Genomic DNA, 14,928 nt, shown 5'->3' with positions numbered 1-14,928 from the left:
ATATATATATATATATATATATGTATATGTGTATATAATTTTTTTTTTTTCAGTCACCCAGTTTTTTTAATCACTCAGCTGACTCACAGACCACTCTTTTGATTTTTTATTTTAAAATTTTATTTATTTTTTAAGCCTCCAGTCAACTCACAGACCACATAAATCTTTCAACCACTGATATAGTCCAAGAAAGCATCTTGAAATATTATTGGTTTTGCCTCTTAGCTTGATAACATCAGCTTTGGGCATTTAAAAAAATATTTGAGTATTTAACGCGACATAAAGCTTGCTTTTACTGTTACTGGTTACCCTTGGGACACTACTCTGAGGCAGGTTCTTTAATTTTGTACCTTCTGTATAAAGGCTCCTGCCTACTCAGCATTAGGTTGGCAACAGTACAGTGGGGGAAATGGATTACCATGTCTGGCTTGGGAGGGGAGAGAGTTTTAGTCTAAGTGGGAAAAGTGGCAGAGTTATTCAGTGCGTGTTGACACTTGACCTGCGGCACAGGCCTGCAGCAGCAGTACGGAGAGTGTCAGGAACTGCTGGGACTCTATCAGCAATACCTCTCCCAACAGCAAGAGAAACTCAACAAGTCTATTACCCTGCTCAATCAGTCCTGCTCCCACAGCAAGGTGAGTACTAAAAGAGAATGTGCCTGTGTGTGGGAGAGAGCGATAGAGGAAAGCCAGGAATGGCCCAGATTGAACATGTGCGTGCACTGAATTTGTATCCTCTATGCTATGTTAAAATTTTGGCTGATCAGTCATGGCTTTGTATAACCATAACAGGAAGAAATTAATTTGTTTGCCCCACTAACTTAATATCCTGGCAGACCAACCAGTTTATCCGGTGACAGGTGATATTTGTTTGTTTTGAGATTTGAGTATTTGGTGAAATTAACTGTATTCTGTATATATAACTTAATTAATTTATAAATATACACACACACACACACACACACACACATAAACTGTAGATATGTATAGTATTGACCTTGAACATGTATAATGGTAACTCACTGCAGGCTGTTGCAAGTTTACCAGTAATTCCCTAAATTAGATTACGCTTATGTCATTTTCCCAGCTACAGGTACCTATTTTTTTTGTATTTGTCCCTCTGTCTTTCACATGGTCAAATAGAGAGATGAGACCACCAAGGTTGCCTGAAACATTAAATGGCATTCATAACTAATTTTACATCTGTAATATGACATTTCGAATTGAAAGAGAATATTTGAAAAAGAAAAATGAATGCTGCAGTTTAATTTTGTCTATCTGAAGCTGTTTGGACATCGGCTGAATTCATTTCTCTGGAAGAACATTTTTTTAAATATATATCTTTACATATATACTGGAACCATTTTTGCAACTGAACTGTTCATACCAATTCTCAATTTTCCTGAAGAAAAATACATAAAGAAATTTATTAAGAAATGATAAGTGAATTGCATTCAAAAAAGTGCCTGGCCTGAATCTGAATAAAAAGCACTCCAAATCTAGGGGAAACCACCAATTGTCTAGCAATATAAAAACTACTCTTAGTTTAATACCCTATTCAAAGTTTATGCTTTTTGTTATTTACTTATTTATTTTTTGTTTATTAATCAGCCAATCAACCTGCAGACTCATAACTACACACAAATCTGTCATGCAAATCTTTCATGACAACCAGTGAATCAGTGACCTATCCTGTCTGAACAGGGTAACGATCAGATATTCAACAAATAAAAAGCCTAAATATCCAGCTCCTTTTATTGCTCAAACTATCATAGATCTCTGGATTATTCATAATAATGGTTCGTTGCTCACAGCAGGCGATTTGAAGTCCAACAGTAATTGCCTTAAAATGTGTTGAAGGTGAATTTGTTACAAAAGCGCTGTTTTGATGGCTCTAGCGGTGGTGCTTTTAAAGGGGATGGATTTAGAGAAGCAGCCTCTCAGAGAGGGGTTTTGGCATGCTGACACTTTAGCATCTATAACTGTTAACCTGTCAGTACACTAAACCCCTCTCAGAGAGGTTCCATCTCCAAATTCATCCCCTTCAAAGCACTGTCGCTAAAAATATTAAAGCTAAAACAAAACAAGAAAACTCACTGACACTAAAAAACTCACATGTTGTTTTAGTTTAGACCGTGCACCCTGTGCACCCTCCATCTTAAGCTTGTATAAGGAAAATGAGCTTGTCCTCTCCGAAACCTTGGCTGTGAGTAATGTATTGGACATCGGCTGAATTCATTTCTCTGGAAGAACATTTTTTTAAATATATATCTTTACACATATACTGGAACCATTTTTGCAACTGAACTGTTAATACCAATTCTCAATTTTCCTGAAGAAAAATACATAAAGAAATTTATTAAGAAATGATAAGTGAATTGCATTCAAAAAAGTGCCTGGCCTGAATCTGAATAAAAAGCACTCCAAATCTAGGGGAAACCACCAATTGTCTAGCAATATAAAAACTACTCTTAGTTTAATACCCTATTCAAAGTTTATGCTTTTTGTTATTTACTTATTTATTTTTTGTTTATTAATCAGCCAATCAACCTGCAGACTCATAACTACACACAAATCTGTCATGCAAATCTTTCATGACAACCAGTGTGCACCCTCCATCTTAAGCTTGTATAAGGAAAATGAGCTTGTCCTCTCCGAAACCTTGGCTGTGAGTAATGTATGTGTACATGCTCCGCAACCTCCTCTTGAATTAGTCAGCGGCCCATTTCTGTCCCCTGAGAGGTGGAAGATTCTCCTTTGTCCTGAATGTTTATCTCTTTGGTGATTGACCTTGGGTTGTTGCGTTCTCTTGGGATGAGCCCACACTTTCTGACTCCCTTGAGTAAAACCTGCCTTTGTGGCCACATTATTAAATGGTCAGAGGTGACGTGTATACTTTTTGTACCTATGCCCTGTCCCACAGATTCCTAGCAGCGAGGGGGTGGCCAGGAGGTCTTGGGGTGGAAGAGGAACTGCTTTAGATGGATCTTACTTGGACCTCCCTTCATCAGGAAGCAAAACTGATAGAGGCGGGTCAGTGGAGTGCACTCATTCATTCTCAACGGGACTGTTCAGTGCACCCTCCAGCAGTGACCAGAACTGTGAAATCCATGACAGGCACACCAAACACAATTCTGAAGGTGGACGTAGTGATCTCAGCTTCTCCAACAGTGAACCCTCAGCCTGTAATGCCCTGAGGCTGCATGGCGCCTCTGAACCCAAGTGCTCTCATCAGTGCCACAGAATGGAAAATGATGGCATGTGTGGTGCTAATCGAACTGGAATAGCACCACTGTCTGTTCGGGAGAACTGGGAAGAGAAACGACGATGTCTGCTCCTGCAGAAGAAACAGCTGGAGATGGAGAGGGAGAGAATTCAAGCTCGGTTGGCTCAACAGGAAGAGAAACTTTTGCTCCAGAACAAGCAACTCCGCCAGTCATACCTTCAGTACAGCAAGTAAGAGTCTGGCACAAACCATAAGTTTAAATATTATTAGCATTTTTTAATGCATTGTTTGATTTAAAATAGAGAAAAGTTCATGCACCTATAAAGTATTTCAATTTAGTGTACTGTAACCATGAGGGATAAGTTCAACTGTTTTTGATAGTAATCAACATTATGCAGCCTAATTTGAATTGAACCATGAACATTGTTTTAATTTGTCTCTTGAAGGCTTCAGCAAGCAACCACAACAGATTTTGAGAGACCTCTAAATGGAGACAGCAGTTTTAATGAGGGTCAACAATCCAGTTTTGTAATGGATCAGTTGACACACAGGTGAAGCTTGTTTTCAAAATTGCATTGAATGCAGAAAAGGGCTGGAGAGATGAATAAATAAATAAATAAAAGTAATATTCAAGTATACTCTATGATTCAAATTTAGGTTCTGTATGATTTGTTTTTTAAAGCTGCAGTCTGTAACTTTTTTTGGTTAAAAATGATCCAAAATAAATTTTTGAGCAAGTACATGGACCAGCCAGTGTTCAAACCTATCGCCTTTACCTCGATTCACAACGGTAAGCTTGTAATAAAGTTTTCTAATTTGAGTGGTACAGGTAGGTTTTCGCGGGAAATTCGAACATGGCGCTGCGTCATTACATCACGTCTGTAAACATAAAGAATTTGTCCCGGCTAGTCTGCTATATTGCACTTGAGGATGCTGCAGATGACGGATCGTTTATAGCCTTTTCTCACAGCAGCTGGAATAAATGGCGAATTGTAATCCAGAAAGGTCGAAACGACAGTCATCAGTGACTGGAGATTCACCCGTAGTCAAAACCAAAAGAATTAGTACTGAGAAGTGGCTACAGAAAAAAAGAGAATGCGACCGGGCCATTGCTAAAACAAGAATAAATATCGGCAGTGCTTTTGAAAGGTGGTGTGAACTCTGTGTTTTGAAGGAGTTTAAAACGGACGCAGACGGCTTTTATTCTGCTGGACAGGTAAGACATTTCAATGGTTCATTGTGTAATTAGGTAACTGTAGCACTTGTTCACTTAATCAATACAGTTATGGAGTTTCTTATGTTATGCTTTTTTCCTCGTCTTGCTATGTTCATTATGATAAAAGATTTATTTAAAAGAGAACGAGTTGTAAGGTACTTTAATTAGTTTTTTGGGTTACAAGAACAATTTCTTTATATGAAATTCGAATTGTATGACAATTAGAGATTAGACTGTACAGAAATTGAAATCTACAGGTAAAGCTAATACACACTAAATACACGCACTCACGCAATGCTAATGTTATTAAGCGTCAACAATTTGAAAACAAAGTATAACAATAATAATAATTTGTCACGGTTTGATGTGATATGAGCTAACCGATCATTAGATTTAATCACCATTGATAGCACAATTTATTGTAATGCTTTTTTCCTCAGTTGATCAGAACAAAAGTGGCTGTTGTTACTTACTCTTTCAGATGACATTCTCCAGTGAAATCTCTTATTTGGGTCATACTTTCAAGATGTAGAATCTGTGAATACAAAGTGCAGTATCCACACCGGTGCGGTGACTGACAGCCACACATTAGATTAATTCGTGCTGGAGCCGTGCCGGTGCACAACCCACGCAAGGAAGATAATTCTGCAAACAGCTGCAATTGCAGGTTTTCAAACAGAGATGGCGACAAAGAGGCAAAACTTAATGGACTGCAGCTTTAATTAATACTTTTATGCAGCAAGGGTGCATTAACTTGATCAAAACTGACAGTAAATCCATTTATAATGTTACAGAATATGTTCAATTGAACTTGCTGTTCATGAACGTATCCTGAAAAATGTTCATAAAAAATTAAGGAAATTAATTGAGAATTAACTGTTTTCAGCATCATGAAATGTTTATTGAGCACCAAAATCAGCATATTAAAATTATTTCTCAAGGATCATGCAGACTGGAGTAATAGCTGCTGAAAATTCAGCTTTTCCATTACAGGAATAAATTATATTTTAAATTATATAAAAATAGAAAAGTTACTTTAAATTGTGATTTAATATTTCAGAATTTTACTGTATTAATTAAATATAGCCTTGGTGAGCAACACCAAACTTTTAAACAGTAGTGTAGACCAATATCTTTGCTCTCTCTCCCTCTCTCTATCTCTCTGTTATTCAGAAGTGAAATAAAAGGAGAGTCACACACTTTGCAGGGAAATGTTCAACCTTCGTTAAGTAACGTACAGTCACAGCAACACACATCAAGTATTGAACAGTCTGCACCCAAGATTTCACAAGGTACATGCACAAGAAATTATGCAGAATATGTTATACCTTTCTGCTGTTATACCTTTTTACTTCACATCTTTAATTGGAAATTTCCTTTCAAGCATCTCTAATTTTCTCCCTGCAGATATCTCCATTACCAAGAAGGATATGGCCACCTCTCCTGTGGTTCCACAAAGCTTCCAGACATCTGCTCTTCCCCAAATTTCTCCTTTTGGACCTCCTAGCACTCCAAAGGCTTCCAGGTGAGTTAAGGTGTCCCTCAGGGTTCTGTCTTTGGTCCACTCGTGTTTTCCCCTTGCTATGGATGGGCTTCTTCATACACACATCTAGTTCCCGCCCAGCCGTCTAACACAACCAATGTGTTTTTACACACCCTTTCTATATTTTTAGTTGAGCAAAACATGTAATTTTGCCACTTGACAGTTCGGTCACTCAACTACCACTTTCTGTAGAGAGGCTGCTGTTGCAATTTAAAGATGGGTGGGGTATGGTGCTTGAGAGAAGCCACTCTCAGGAAACTCAGTGAAAAGACCCATACCAGTAAATACAATTTAACAAGTTCAATTCAGGAAGGAGTGAAAAGAGGGAAATGACAGCAATTTTGGCTCAACAGCACAGCGGGGGCCAAGCCTATGTATTAATTGTGTTCTTGGGCTCCCTGTCTCTGTGATAGAGCTTCTTAATGCATGCATGCATGCGAAAAAGGAGAAGGGGTGGGAGCAGCGATGTATGGGGGAATCAGAATAAAACAGGGAAAAAGGGAGAAGAAGCGAAGAAAGAGGAAAAAAAGAGGAAGCTGGTCTGGGCCGAACGCAGTGCGAAGCCTGTTTGATGAGTTAAATGAAGATTTTTGCCGGCCAGCGCTGAGGCTGACAGGAGCCAAGCTGAGTCCCATTAGCTGGCGTAGCAGGGCCCAGCAGCAGGTGTAATTGAACCGAGTCTTCCAGCCTGGGCCGAGAACGCGGCGCCTCCCTCAGCTTAATGAGAAAGAGTGAGGCACAGAATGAATCACTGACCGCTAGCGCGAGACACACTCTGGGATAGAGAAGGAAATTCATTACCGTTTTCTTTTAACGTAGAAAGGTAATTAATGTGACAGCATGTCTTTTTTTTCCTCCCCCAACCCCCACAGCATGAGCATGTCTCATTTAGCATGCCATCTCTGAAAAATGCAGATTATTTGTAAGTCGTTTGTAAGGCATATTTCTTCTCTTTTTTTCTAGGAGAAAATATACTGACTTCAGAAGTAATTGCCTTTTTTCTCCCTGTTATATGTTGTGGTGAATATTTTGCATTAATATGTTCTTTTCTGTCTCAGACGTTTCATTACCGAGCCAGAACTTTTACAGGGGCTGGGAAAATTAGGCTGCTTTGTGTGCAGCTATGATATTTTTGGGAGGCATACCAAGAGAATGTCAGAACTGACAGGGAATTGAATACTCGCGTATGCATAATATGGGGAAGTTGAGAAGGGCCAAATGTGAACTAAAGACCAGGGCAGAGATGTTTCTCTTAATGAACAGTCAAACTGTTGAATTTCAAGTAGCCATTCCAGATTCACCTTTATTTGTGACATCAAGCAGCTTTAACGTCAAAGATATGTGATAAAATAGCCAATGGAATAGTTTTTTTACTTACACATTTCTCTTAGGATTGTGAATTGATTCGATTAGAAGATTTTAATTGAATGAATTAATGATTTGCCGTGGTTAAGAAATCGCACATCAATATTTAGAATCTCTAAACTAGCTTAAATTGCTCCGATGGTAGGAAAATAATAAATATAAAAGTTAATTAAGATAATTGATGAAAATGGAACTTTACATTGACAGCACAAATATCTGTACATATGACATGCAATTCATATTTTGATTTAACAGGACATATTTGGCTTGGTTGGTAAAGCATCATGGAAAACCTTCCTTTGCCCCACTAATACCAAACATGAACTCTGAGATTACCACGTTTATGCCAACCAGCACTGTGGAAAGTCTATGTATGGAAGATAAATATTTTATTGTTGCCCACCGTCTGGAAGGTACCTTTGCATTATTCAAAACCAAACCTGATTTGAGGAAATCAATGAAGTGTGTCATTTTATAGTTTATTTATTTATTTAAGAAGCCAGAGGTTGGATGCCAGCAGTCTTCTGAACAACCTCAGGTCTGGTCCAGGGTCTAATGGGTCTGATGCTGTATGGACACACTCTTGAAGAACAACCTATAGCTGTCAGCCCACAATGAATCAATAGACAAGCACTTTATTACTACAAGTTTGCTTAAAGGAAAAAAAATGCCCTGGGAAAAAAAAGCTCAGGTTAATGAAAATGATTATGGATATATCCTGTCTGCTATAGATCATACCATTTCACTCAATCTGAAATAGGTAGTTTTCTTTGATTGGCAGTATCCTTGGGTTGTGTAAACTCAAATGCTGATTCTTGCATGGTAACACACTTAAATTGGTCTTGTCTTTCAAATTCTGGCTTTTTTAACTCTTGTTAAAGCAAGTGTCACTATTTCTGTCTTTAATAAATAGTTGGTGGTAAGGATTTAGAATTTTAAACTTCGACATGTTTGTAATCCCGCATCATTTGTGGAGTTGAATGATTGAGGAGAGGTGCGTGTTATTATTTTCTTAGCAACCAGACTTTTGATCTTTAAGGTTTTCATATGGTGGGTGATAAAACTTGCGTAAAATCTTGTACACGTACATTAATAAAGAGTTCAGAAAGACTGTGGTGGGCTCTTTTGACACTGTTCAGCATCCTCCATAAACACCATAGAAACCAGACAGCAATGCTTTAGCAACTATGTAACAATATGCCAAAAACAACAATATTTATTTTTAATAATATTTTTAAAAGATTTATGTTTATTTAATATTTATATATAATTATATAAAAAGCCCCATCGTCGTGATGTTGTGTTTTGCATGGCAAGCTCCTCACATTTCCCTTTAGAAATATAAAAATCTTGTGTGAGTTGATCTCGCTCAGGAGAGTGGACTGTAAGTGTCACAGAACGAGAAGGAGATGAATTATGCAGTCAGACTGATAAAACTCCACAACCTCCGTAAGAGTCATCAAAACAATACACTTATCAAACCACGTCCTTCTTTCAAATAACTTCCACCTTTTTAAATTAACCTGTGCAGACTTGGGCCATCTTTTGTGAACTTTCTGAACTAATCTAACTAACTTCTCTTCTAATCTTTAAAAAAATGTTTTAATTGTGTATCTTATTAAAATTTTCAGGGCTGGTTTGATAGAGCCGAAGTGAGAAATGTCAGTGCTCCTGTTCATGGCCTGTGCCTCTCCTCAGCTTACTATTGATTTGGAAGAAAATTGACATGCAGTTTTGTCTGTATTTGCCGTTTTAAGATTTTTTATATTACTGTTTGGGCTACAAATTTGTTTGGGCTCTCAGGCGTGACAGACATTTTTAATGAGAACAGTAAAATAACTGGAGTCTGGAAACTGATAAACTGTCTTTTGTTTGGAATTATTGAAGTAGAACCTGATTCTTTCTCTGTCTTTCACCCTCTCTCTGTATTTTACTCCTCCTCGCTCTCATTGATGCGAGTAGGAGTTTTTTTATGCCCATGTTTGCAAAATGAGTTAACCTGTAGAGATTCTAGTATATTCTTTATACTTTTGTATGATTTCCAAAAAAGTATTGCATATATGCATATATATATATATATATATATATATATATCGGCATGATGTCTAGCTTTTGAGGATCTTTTGGTCTACTTCACTTTGTCAGGCAGGTCCTATTTAAGAGATTTCTTCGTTGCGAACAGGTGTGGCAGTAATCAGGCCTGGGTGTGGCTAGAGAAATTGAACTCAGGTGTGATAAACCACAGTTTTAACAGGGGGGCAAACACTTCTTCACACAGGGCCATGTAGTTTTGGATTTTGTTTTCCCTTAATAATAAAAACCTTCATTTAAAAACTGCATGTTGTGTTCACTTGTTATCTTTGACTAATATTTACATTTGTTTGATGATCTGAAACATTAAAGTGTGACAAACATGCAAAAAAATAAGAAATCAGGAAGGGGGCCAACACTTTTTCACACCACTGTATATATACACACACACACACATACACACACAGTATATATTCATTTTTAAAATAATAATAATATTTGATTAGTTATTTATATATTTTCTCTTTTCAATAATTCAGGAATTCACTATTTAATTTAACTATTTCATTGTATTTTTCTCTTCAGTAATCTGGTTACTTAAATACTGCCATCGTTCCGCTCACATCTGCTTTTCTATTTCAGGCATCTTGAACTCTGTTCCTAACCCCTACTGATCCGTTGAGTGAACAGATAGCGTTTGGGATTAGCAAACCTCCTCTTAAGTGATATTAATGTCTCATGGTCATTCACCAGTGGACCTTGTGAAAAGCAATGAAAGCATTTGGGTAAATATGACTGCCAAACACATTAGCATTCTCGCCGGCAATTTCCTCCTACCAACGCCCTAACATCCCCCTCCCTCCCCCGCCCAAACTACACCTACCCCTTCCCTTGTTATAGATTGTGACCGGCGGTAAGAAATGCATTATTCATATCGGCAATGTCGTCCGTTGATGGATGGCTGTTTGAGAGGCCTGTCCGTTAAATAAATCAACAAATAAAAATGCTAATTCTCACATTTCAAGAGGGTGCCTTGCCAAAGTCCCACCCCATCAGCCATCCACCCTCAGTGTAAGCTCTCCTTCTCTTTCCCTCTGATGCAAATGTGCAAAAGAATTGTCGGATGGCAATCGATTGTCATTCGCCAAAATGACAAAATGAGATTCCCGGATTGGACATTACTATCATTGTTATAGGACTGGATGTAAATGAAACCTAGATTCAAGTTTCAGGCTTAAAAGCAAAAGAACATTAAGCAGCTTGATCTATTATGATGTCATGAAATATTTGTAATTTGTTTTTTATCATGAGTGAATATATGAAGTTGCATACTGACATTCAGCGAGCAAGTCTCTTTCTCAAACAGTCTTGTAACTGGCTCTGTAATCGCTAGCAAATGAAACATACCTGACAGATAAAATGCAAATGTTGTTTGTGTCTGTTAGTTAAGAACATAATTCTTGTAACATAATATTTATTGCAAAGTAATTTCATTAAGAAAACTCCATTTATACAAAATAACAGCCACATCAAAAGTGAGTACTCAGAAACATTCAGTGTAAAATTGCAGGAGTGAAATGAGACGTTCCTGATTATGTATGTATTACTGGAATATAGGTTGACAAGTTAACGGTGCAAAAACAACATAAGAGTGGAAGTCTGCATTAACTGTTTTATGTAATCGCTGAAATGCAGTTGGGCTCATGAATTGGAAAGGTGCAATGTACTTACTTCTCACTAGGGCTGTATCATAAAATATCATGATGAAGAGAAGGAAAATTAGAAGTGCTTCCTTGGCAACTAACTGAAATAAGTTGAAGTACTAAATTTCTCAAAATTGCACTTGATATGGAGTTGCTGCCTTTGTAGGTTGTTCCAAATCTGTCCCTTGTGAAGAACCCTTCATATAGGCCGTAGACAGCATGGCAGCTCTCTAGGGTTTGGACCAGAGCTCTTGTGTTTGTCTGATGGCAGTGTGCAGAACAGCCAGTATAGTACAGCATATGTAGGTTTGTTAATGGTGAATGGTTGCGGCCTCCAGAGTTCAGGGTCAGAACCGTAACAGCGGTTAACAAACTGTCCTGGGTCCAGGTGGTCTGTCTAAGGACCAGCTTCTCAGAGGTCTTCTCAATGTGTGAAGTGAGATCAACTGGTCTGCAGTCCTCAGGGAACCGGGGGTTTCCAATCTTTGGCAGCGGAACAATGCAGGATGTCTTCCAGAGCTAGGGCACCTTCATCAGTAACAGTGTGAGGGAGAACAGGTGCTCAGGAACCCCACCGCGCTGGCTGTGTGAACATGTGTTCAACACTCTGGGGATCAATCCGTCTGCCTCAAAACTAATCTTTACCTGTGCAGAGATTCTCCAGTTCGCTCAGTCCTCACCTGGTCAACTGAAATAGACAGTTGAAGGATGGGAGGTGTAGGCATAATTTTCGATTTTAAGAGATAGTTCACATAAATGTGAAGAGCCTGTCATTATTTGTTTCAAATCTGTAGGAAGAATGTTTTGGCTGCATTATTTCTCGCAATGAAAATGGTTTGGGTTGGCAAGCCTCAAAAATGACAAAATTTTCCACATTTATTGTTGTTCGACAAATTTTCGTTGGCAAATTCCAGTTATTTCAATAGTAATTTTGCGTGAGGGTGAAAGTTTTCTCTACACAGATTTCACTGTGGGTTCAGCTTGGTTACATGGATTTGCAGCGTTGATCAAACAAAAAAGCTTTTGGTATGTGACTTGTGTCTTTATCGTTTCATCACTAATTTGAAAATTGACACTTTTTGCAGGCAAAATTTCACCGAATATAACTGCACCTTAAAAGTAGTCCATACATAGTTGCTATATTCACTATATTCTTCTGTAGTCATATGATAACTTTTGTGAAAAACAAACTCAAATTGAAATATTTGTTGAAAATTGTCCCTTTTCATGCACGTTAGTGTTGTTGTTTTGAGTCTTGGTCCTGTTTTAAATGTCCTTTTAGTTTTTTAGTCAACCTATCCTGATTTTTTTTTTTGTGAATTTCAGAAAATTTTTGTCTAGAATACTTGTATTTTATTCTTGCTGCATAATGCTTAAAGTGTTAATCCCAATTATTTTGCTCAAATGTTTAATCACAATTACAGTTCATGATTATTGTCATGAGAAATTGTCATGAATTATTGCACTTTTATCTATAAGCACAAATGAAGAGAAAGTCTGCTCATACGATTAGTTTATTTTGCCTCATCTAGTTTCGGCTCATCTTTTTTCATCAACGATATTGCTTGATGTTGATATAGTCACAGTTAGTCAAAATCTAGTGTGCTGCCAATACCCAAACATAATTTTAAAGCACCATAGAGACTCCTCTCAACATAAGCCTAAAAGGTAGGCAGCATTAATATCTTAATATTACTTAACAAAATTCAAGATATTTTCTGGTTAAGGCAGTACCAAAAAGCATTGCGCCAAGCTTAGTGAAAAAAATAAATCCAAAATGGAGAAGATGAGATTTATATGCATAGATTTAATTAAATACTGACATATAAATAGGTCAATCTTAAAATAACCATTTTATCCTTCACGTTTAGATAAGCAACATGCTACCGTTATACTCTACTGGAATAAATTGTGAATCGCGTCTTACAGTACGTGAGGAGTTGTTGTCTATATTAATTGTTCCAAATAATTCACTTTTGAGCTTCCATCTTAGAAAGGATGTTTGTCTAGAAGGCAGAGCTTTAGAACAGAGCTAATGTGTTTCCTGAGAAGGATGGAAGTTTGAAGTTCAGACAACCTTTAATTTCTATTTACCTTTCTGTGGAAATATTTTCAGGTATAGCCAAATACTTTCATGATTTCAGACCAAAAACGTGTGAGACACCAAGGAAATAGTGGATGGCATGTATCTCAGCGTCCTGGATAATCACAGCTGTCATGGTTGTGAAGCAAATACTGCTTTCATATGTCAGAGGCACTCAGTGGATGACACAGTTTTCTGCCTCTTATAGGAGCCGAGATCCCTCAGACACACACACACACACACACACACACATCTGTATGAATACCCACTCATCCCCTCTGCTGCATGGATGCAAATCAATGCTGTTTAGAATGAGCAGTGAATTATGTTAGCAGCATCAGTGGAGCGTGCTTTAAGAATTCATGTTTTATATCTGAAATGTGCGCGTCTGTACTCGATGAATAATTTATTAAGCACCTCGACTGAGGGGTTGAATCTTTATTAGCTTAATCTTTGTTTATTTATTCTTTTATTTATTTATCTCCTCACTCGGCTCTCAGTTTTCCTTCCAAACTAGGAAAAAAACGAGCTGACTTGTTCTTCATATGCACCCTAAGGCCACATGTTTCAAAGCCTGTGAACTCTGTCGTCTATTCAGATGCAACAATGTTGTTTTTATGTAGGGGAATCTGAGGATGTACAGCATTCCGAGTGCTATGTACATTTTCATGCTTTTATTTATATCACATTTGTCCACTTCCGTTTTAGTTTATAAAACAATTCTATGACATTTTCACTGAGTGATGATGTACATTTTCATGCTTTTATTTATATCACATTTGTCCACTTCCATTTTAGTTTATAAAACAATTCTATGACATTTTCACTGAGTGATGTTTTTTTTTTTTTCATTGTTAGGTTGGACGACTCTTTGATTGAGCTGTTGGACATTATCAGCCCCGTATCCAATACAGAAAGGTACCGAATCAACCCCTCATCCCGGAGGAGTTTCGTCGCCCCTCAGTCCTTTCAGAAGACTCTTCTCTCTCCTTGTGGCCCCAATCGTTCCTCTCTGCAAGACCTGGAGGAGAGCGAGATCTTAGAAGACATCTTTTTCATCTGTTGAAGGGTTATCATGGCGACTCAGATTGATTGTAGGAATAACTGAATTTGAATGATCATTAATTATTCATGTGCTCTTAATTCTGCCTTTTAAATCTCTTTAGTGTCTTGAAATAATTATGGTCTTAATTTTTAACTTTTTTTGTGCTATTGACGTATTCAAGGTTTATTTTTGCCTTAATAAAATGTGTTTATTAATAAATGGTGTTGTTTATTCAGTCACAGATGGTTGGGCAGCAGCACCATTAAAGTACACAGGCTTTCCAAGGAACTAACTTGGCAACATATATGTTTAAAGAGCTCCTGAAGAACAGTTGCTGTGATCTGTAAGGCATAATCCCACTGTCAGCTGATGAAATGAGAAATTCTCATAACAGTGACTAGTCAGTAAGATGCATTTCTAGTCAGCACTGTTTTCCACAATATTCATGAGTCATTGAATTTTCTGCATATATTAACAAATTTGTTTTTCCACAGGGGGTGTAGCATGATTTTTAATGTGTCCCCTCACTTTCCTATTCCCCTGCTCTTCCCAATATACACCGCATATATGCTTTGATACTTCAAACTCGATCTGGGAGCATCAGTATATGCAATGGGTTTCAGCCAAACATCGCTCCAGGGCTATTGGTCTAATTTGATCTGAAGTGTTGTAAAGAAAGTTTCAGAGAGGCACCCGTGTGTGTGCATGTAAACCCTC

The 14,928-nt window shown here is 37.7% G+C and overlaps 1 protein-coding gene across 7 annotated transcripts in view; it reads left to right on the top strand.

Annotated features, from left to right (window-relative positions):
- Nucleotides 1–14,378, top strand: part of kiaa1328 (KIAA1328 ortholog) — a 27,190-nt gene extending 12,812 nt beyond the window's left edge. For 2 of the 7 annotated variants that reach the window (XM_016451455.1, XM_016451446.1), the window contains exons 6-11: nt 511–635; nt 2,923–3,455; nt 3,672–3,776; nt 5,615–5,733; nt 5,849–5,966; nt 14,025–14,378. In XM_016451455.1, coding sequence (XP_016306941.1) covers nt 511–635; nt 2,923–3,455; nt 3,672–3,776; nt 5,615–5,733; nt 5,849–5,966; nt 14,025–14,232 — 1,208 coding nt within the window. In that variant the 3' untranslated portion in view covers nt 14,233–14,378. Of the gene's footprint in view, nt 1–510; nt 636–2,922; nt 3,456–3,671; nt 3,777–5,614; nt 5,734–5,848; nt 5,967–10,022; nt 10,166–10,280; nt 10,497–14,024 lie in introns of those variants that run through there. The other 5 variants (XR_001631134.1, XR_001631136.1, XR_001631137.1 and 2 more) reach the window with 5 other exon arrangements.
- The last annotated feature ends 550 nt before the right edge of the window (nt 14,379–14,928 follow it).

This window comes from Sinocyclocheilus anshuiensis, unplaced genomic scaffold, assembly GCF_001515605.1.
Source record: "Sinocyclocheilus anshuiensis isolate Anshui unplaced genomic scaffold, SAMN03320099.WGS_v1.1 scaffold457, whole genome shotgun sequence".
Lineage (NCBI taxonomy): Eukaryota > Metazoa > Chordata > Actinopteri > Cypriniformes > Cyprinidae > Sinocyclocheilus > Sinocyclocheilus anshuiensis.
This window is presented reverse-complemented; position numbering and strand designations above follow the sequence as displayed.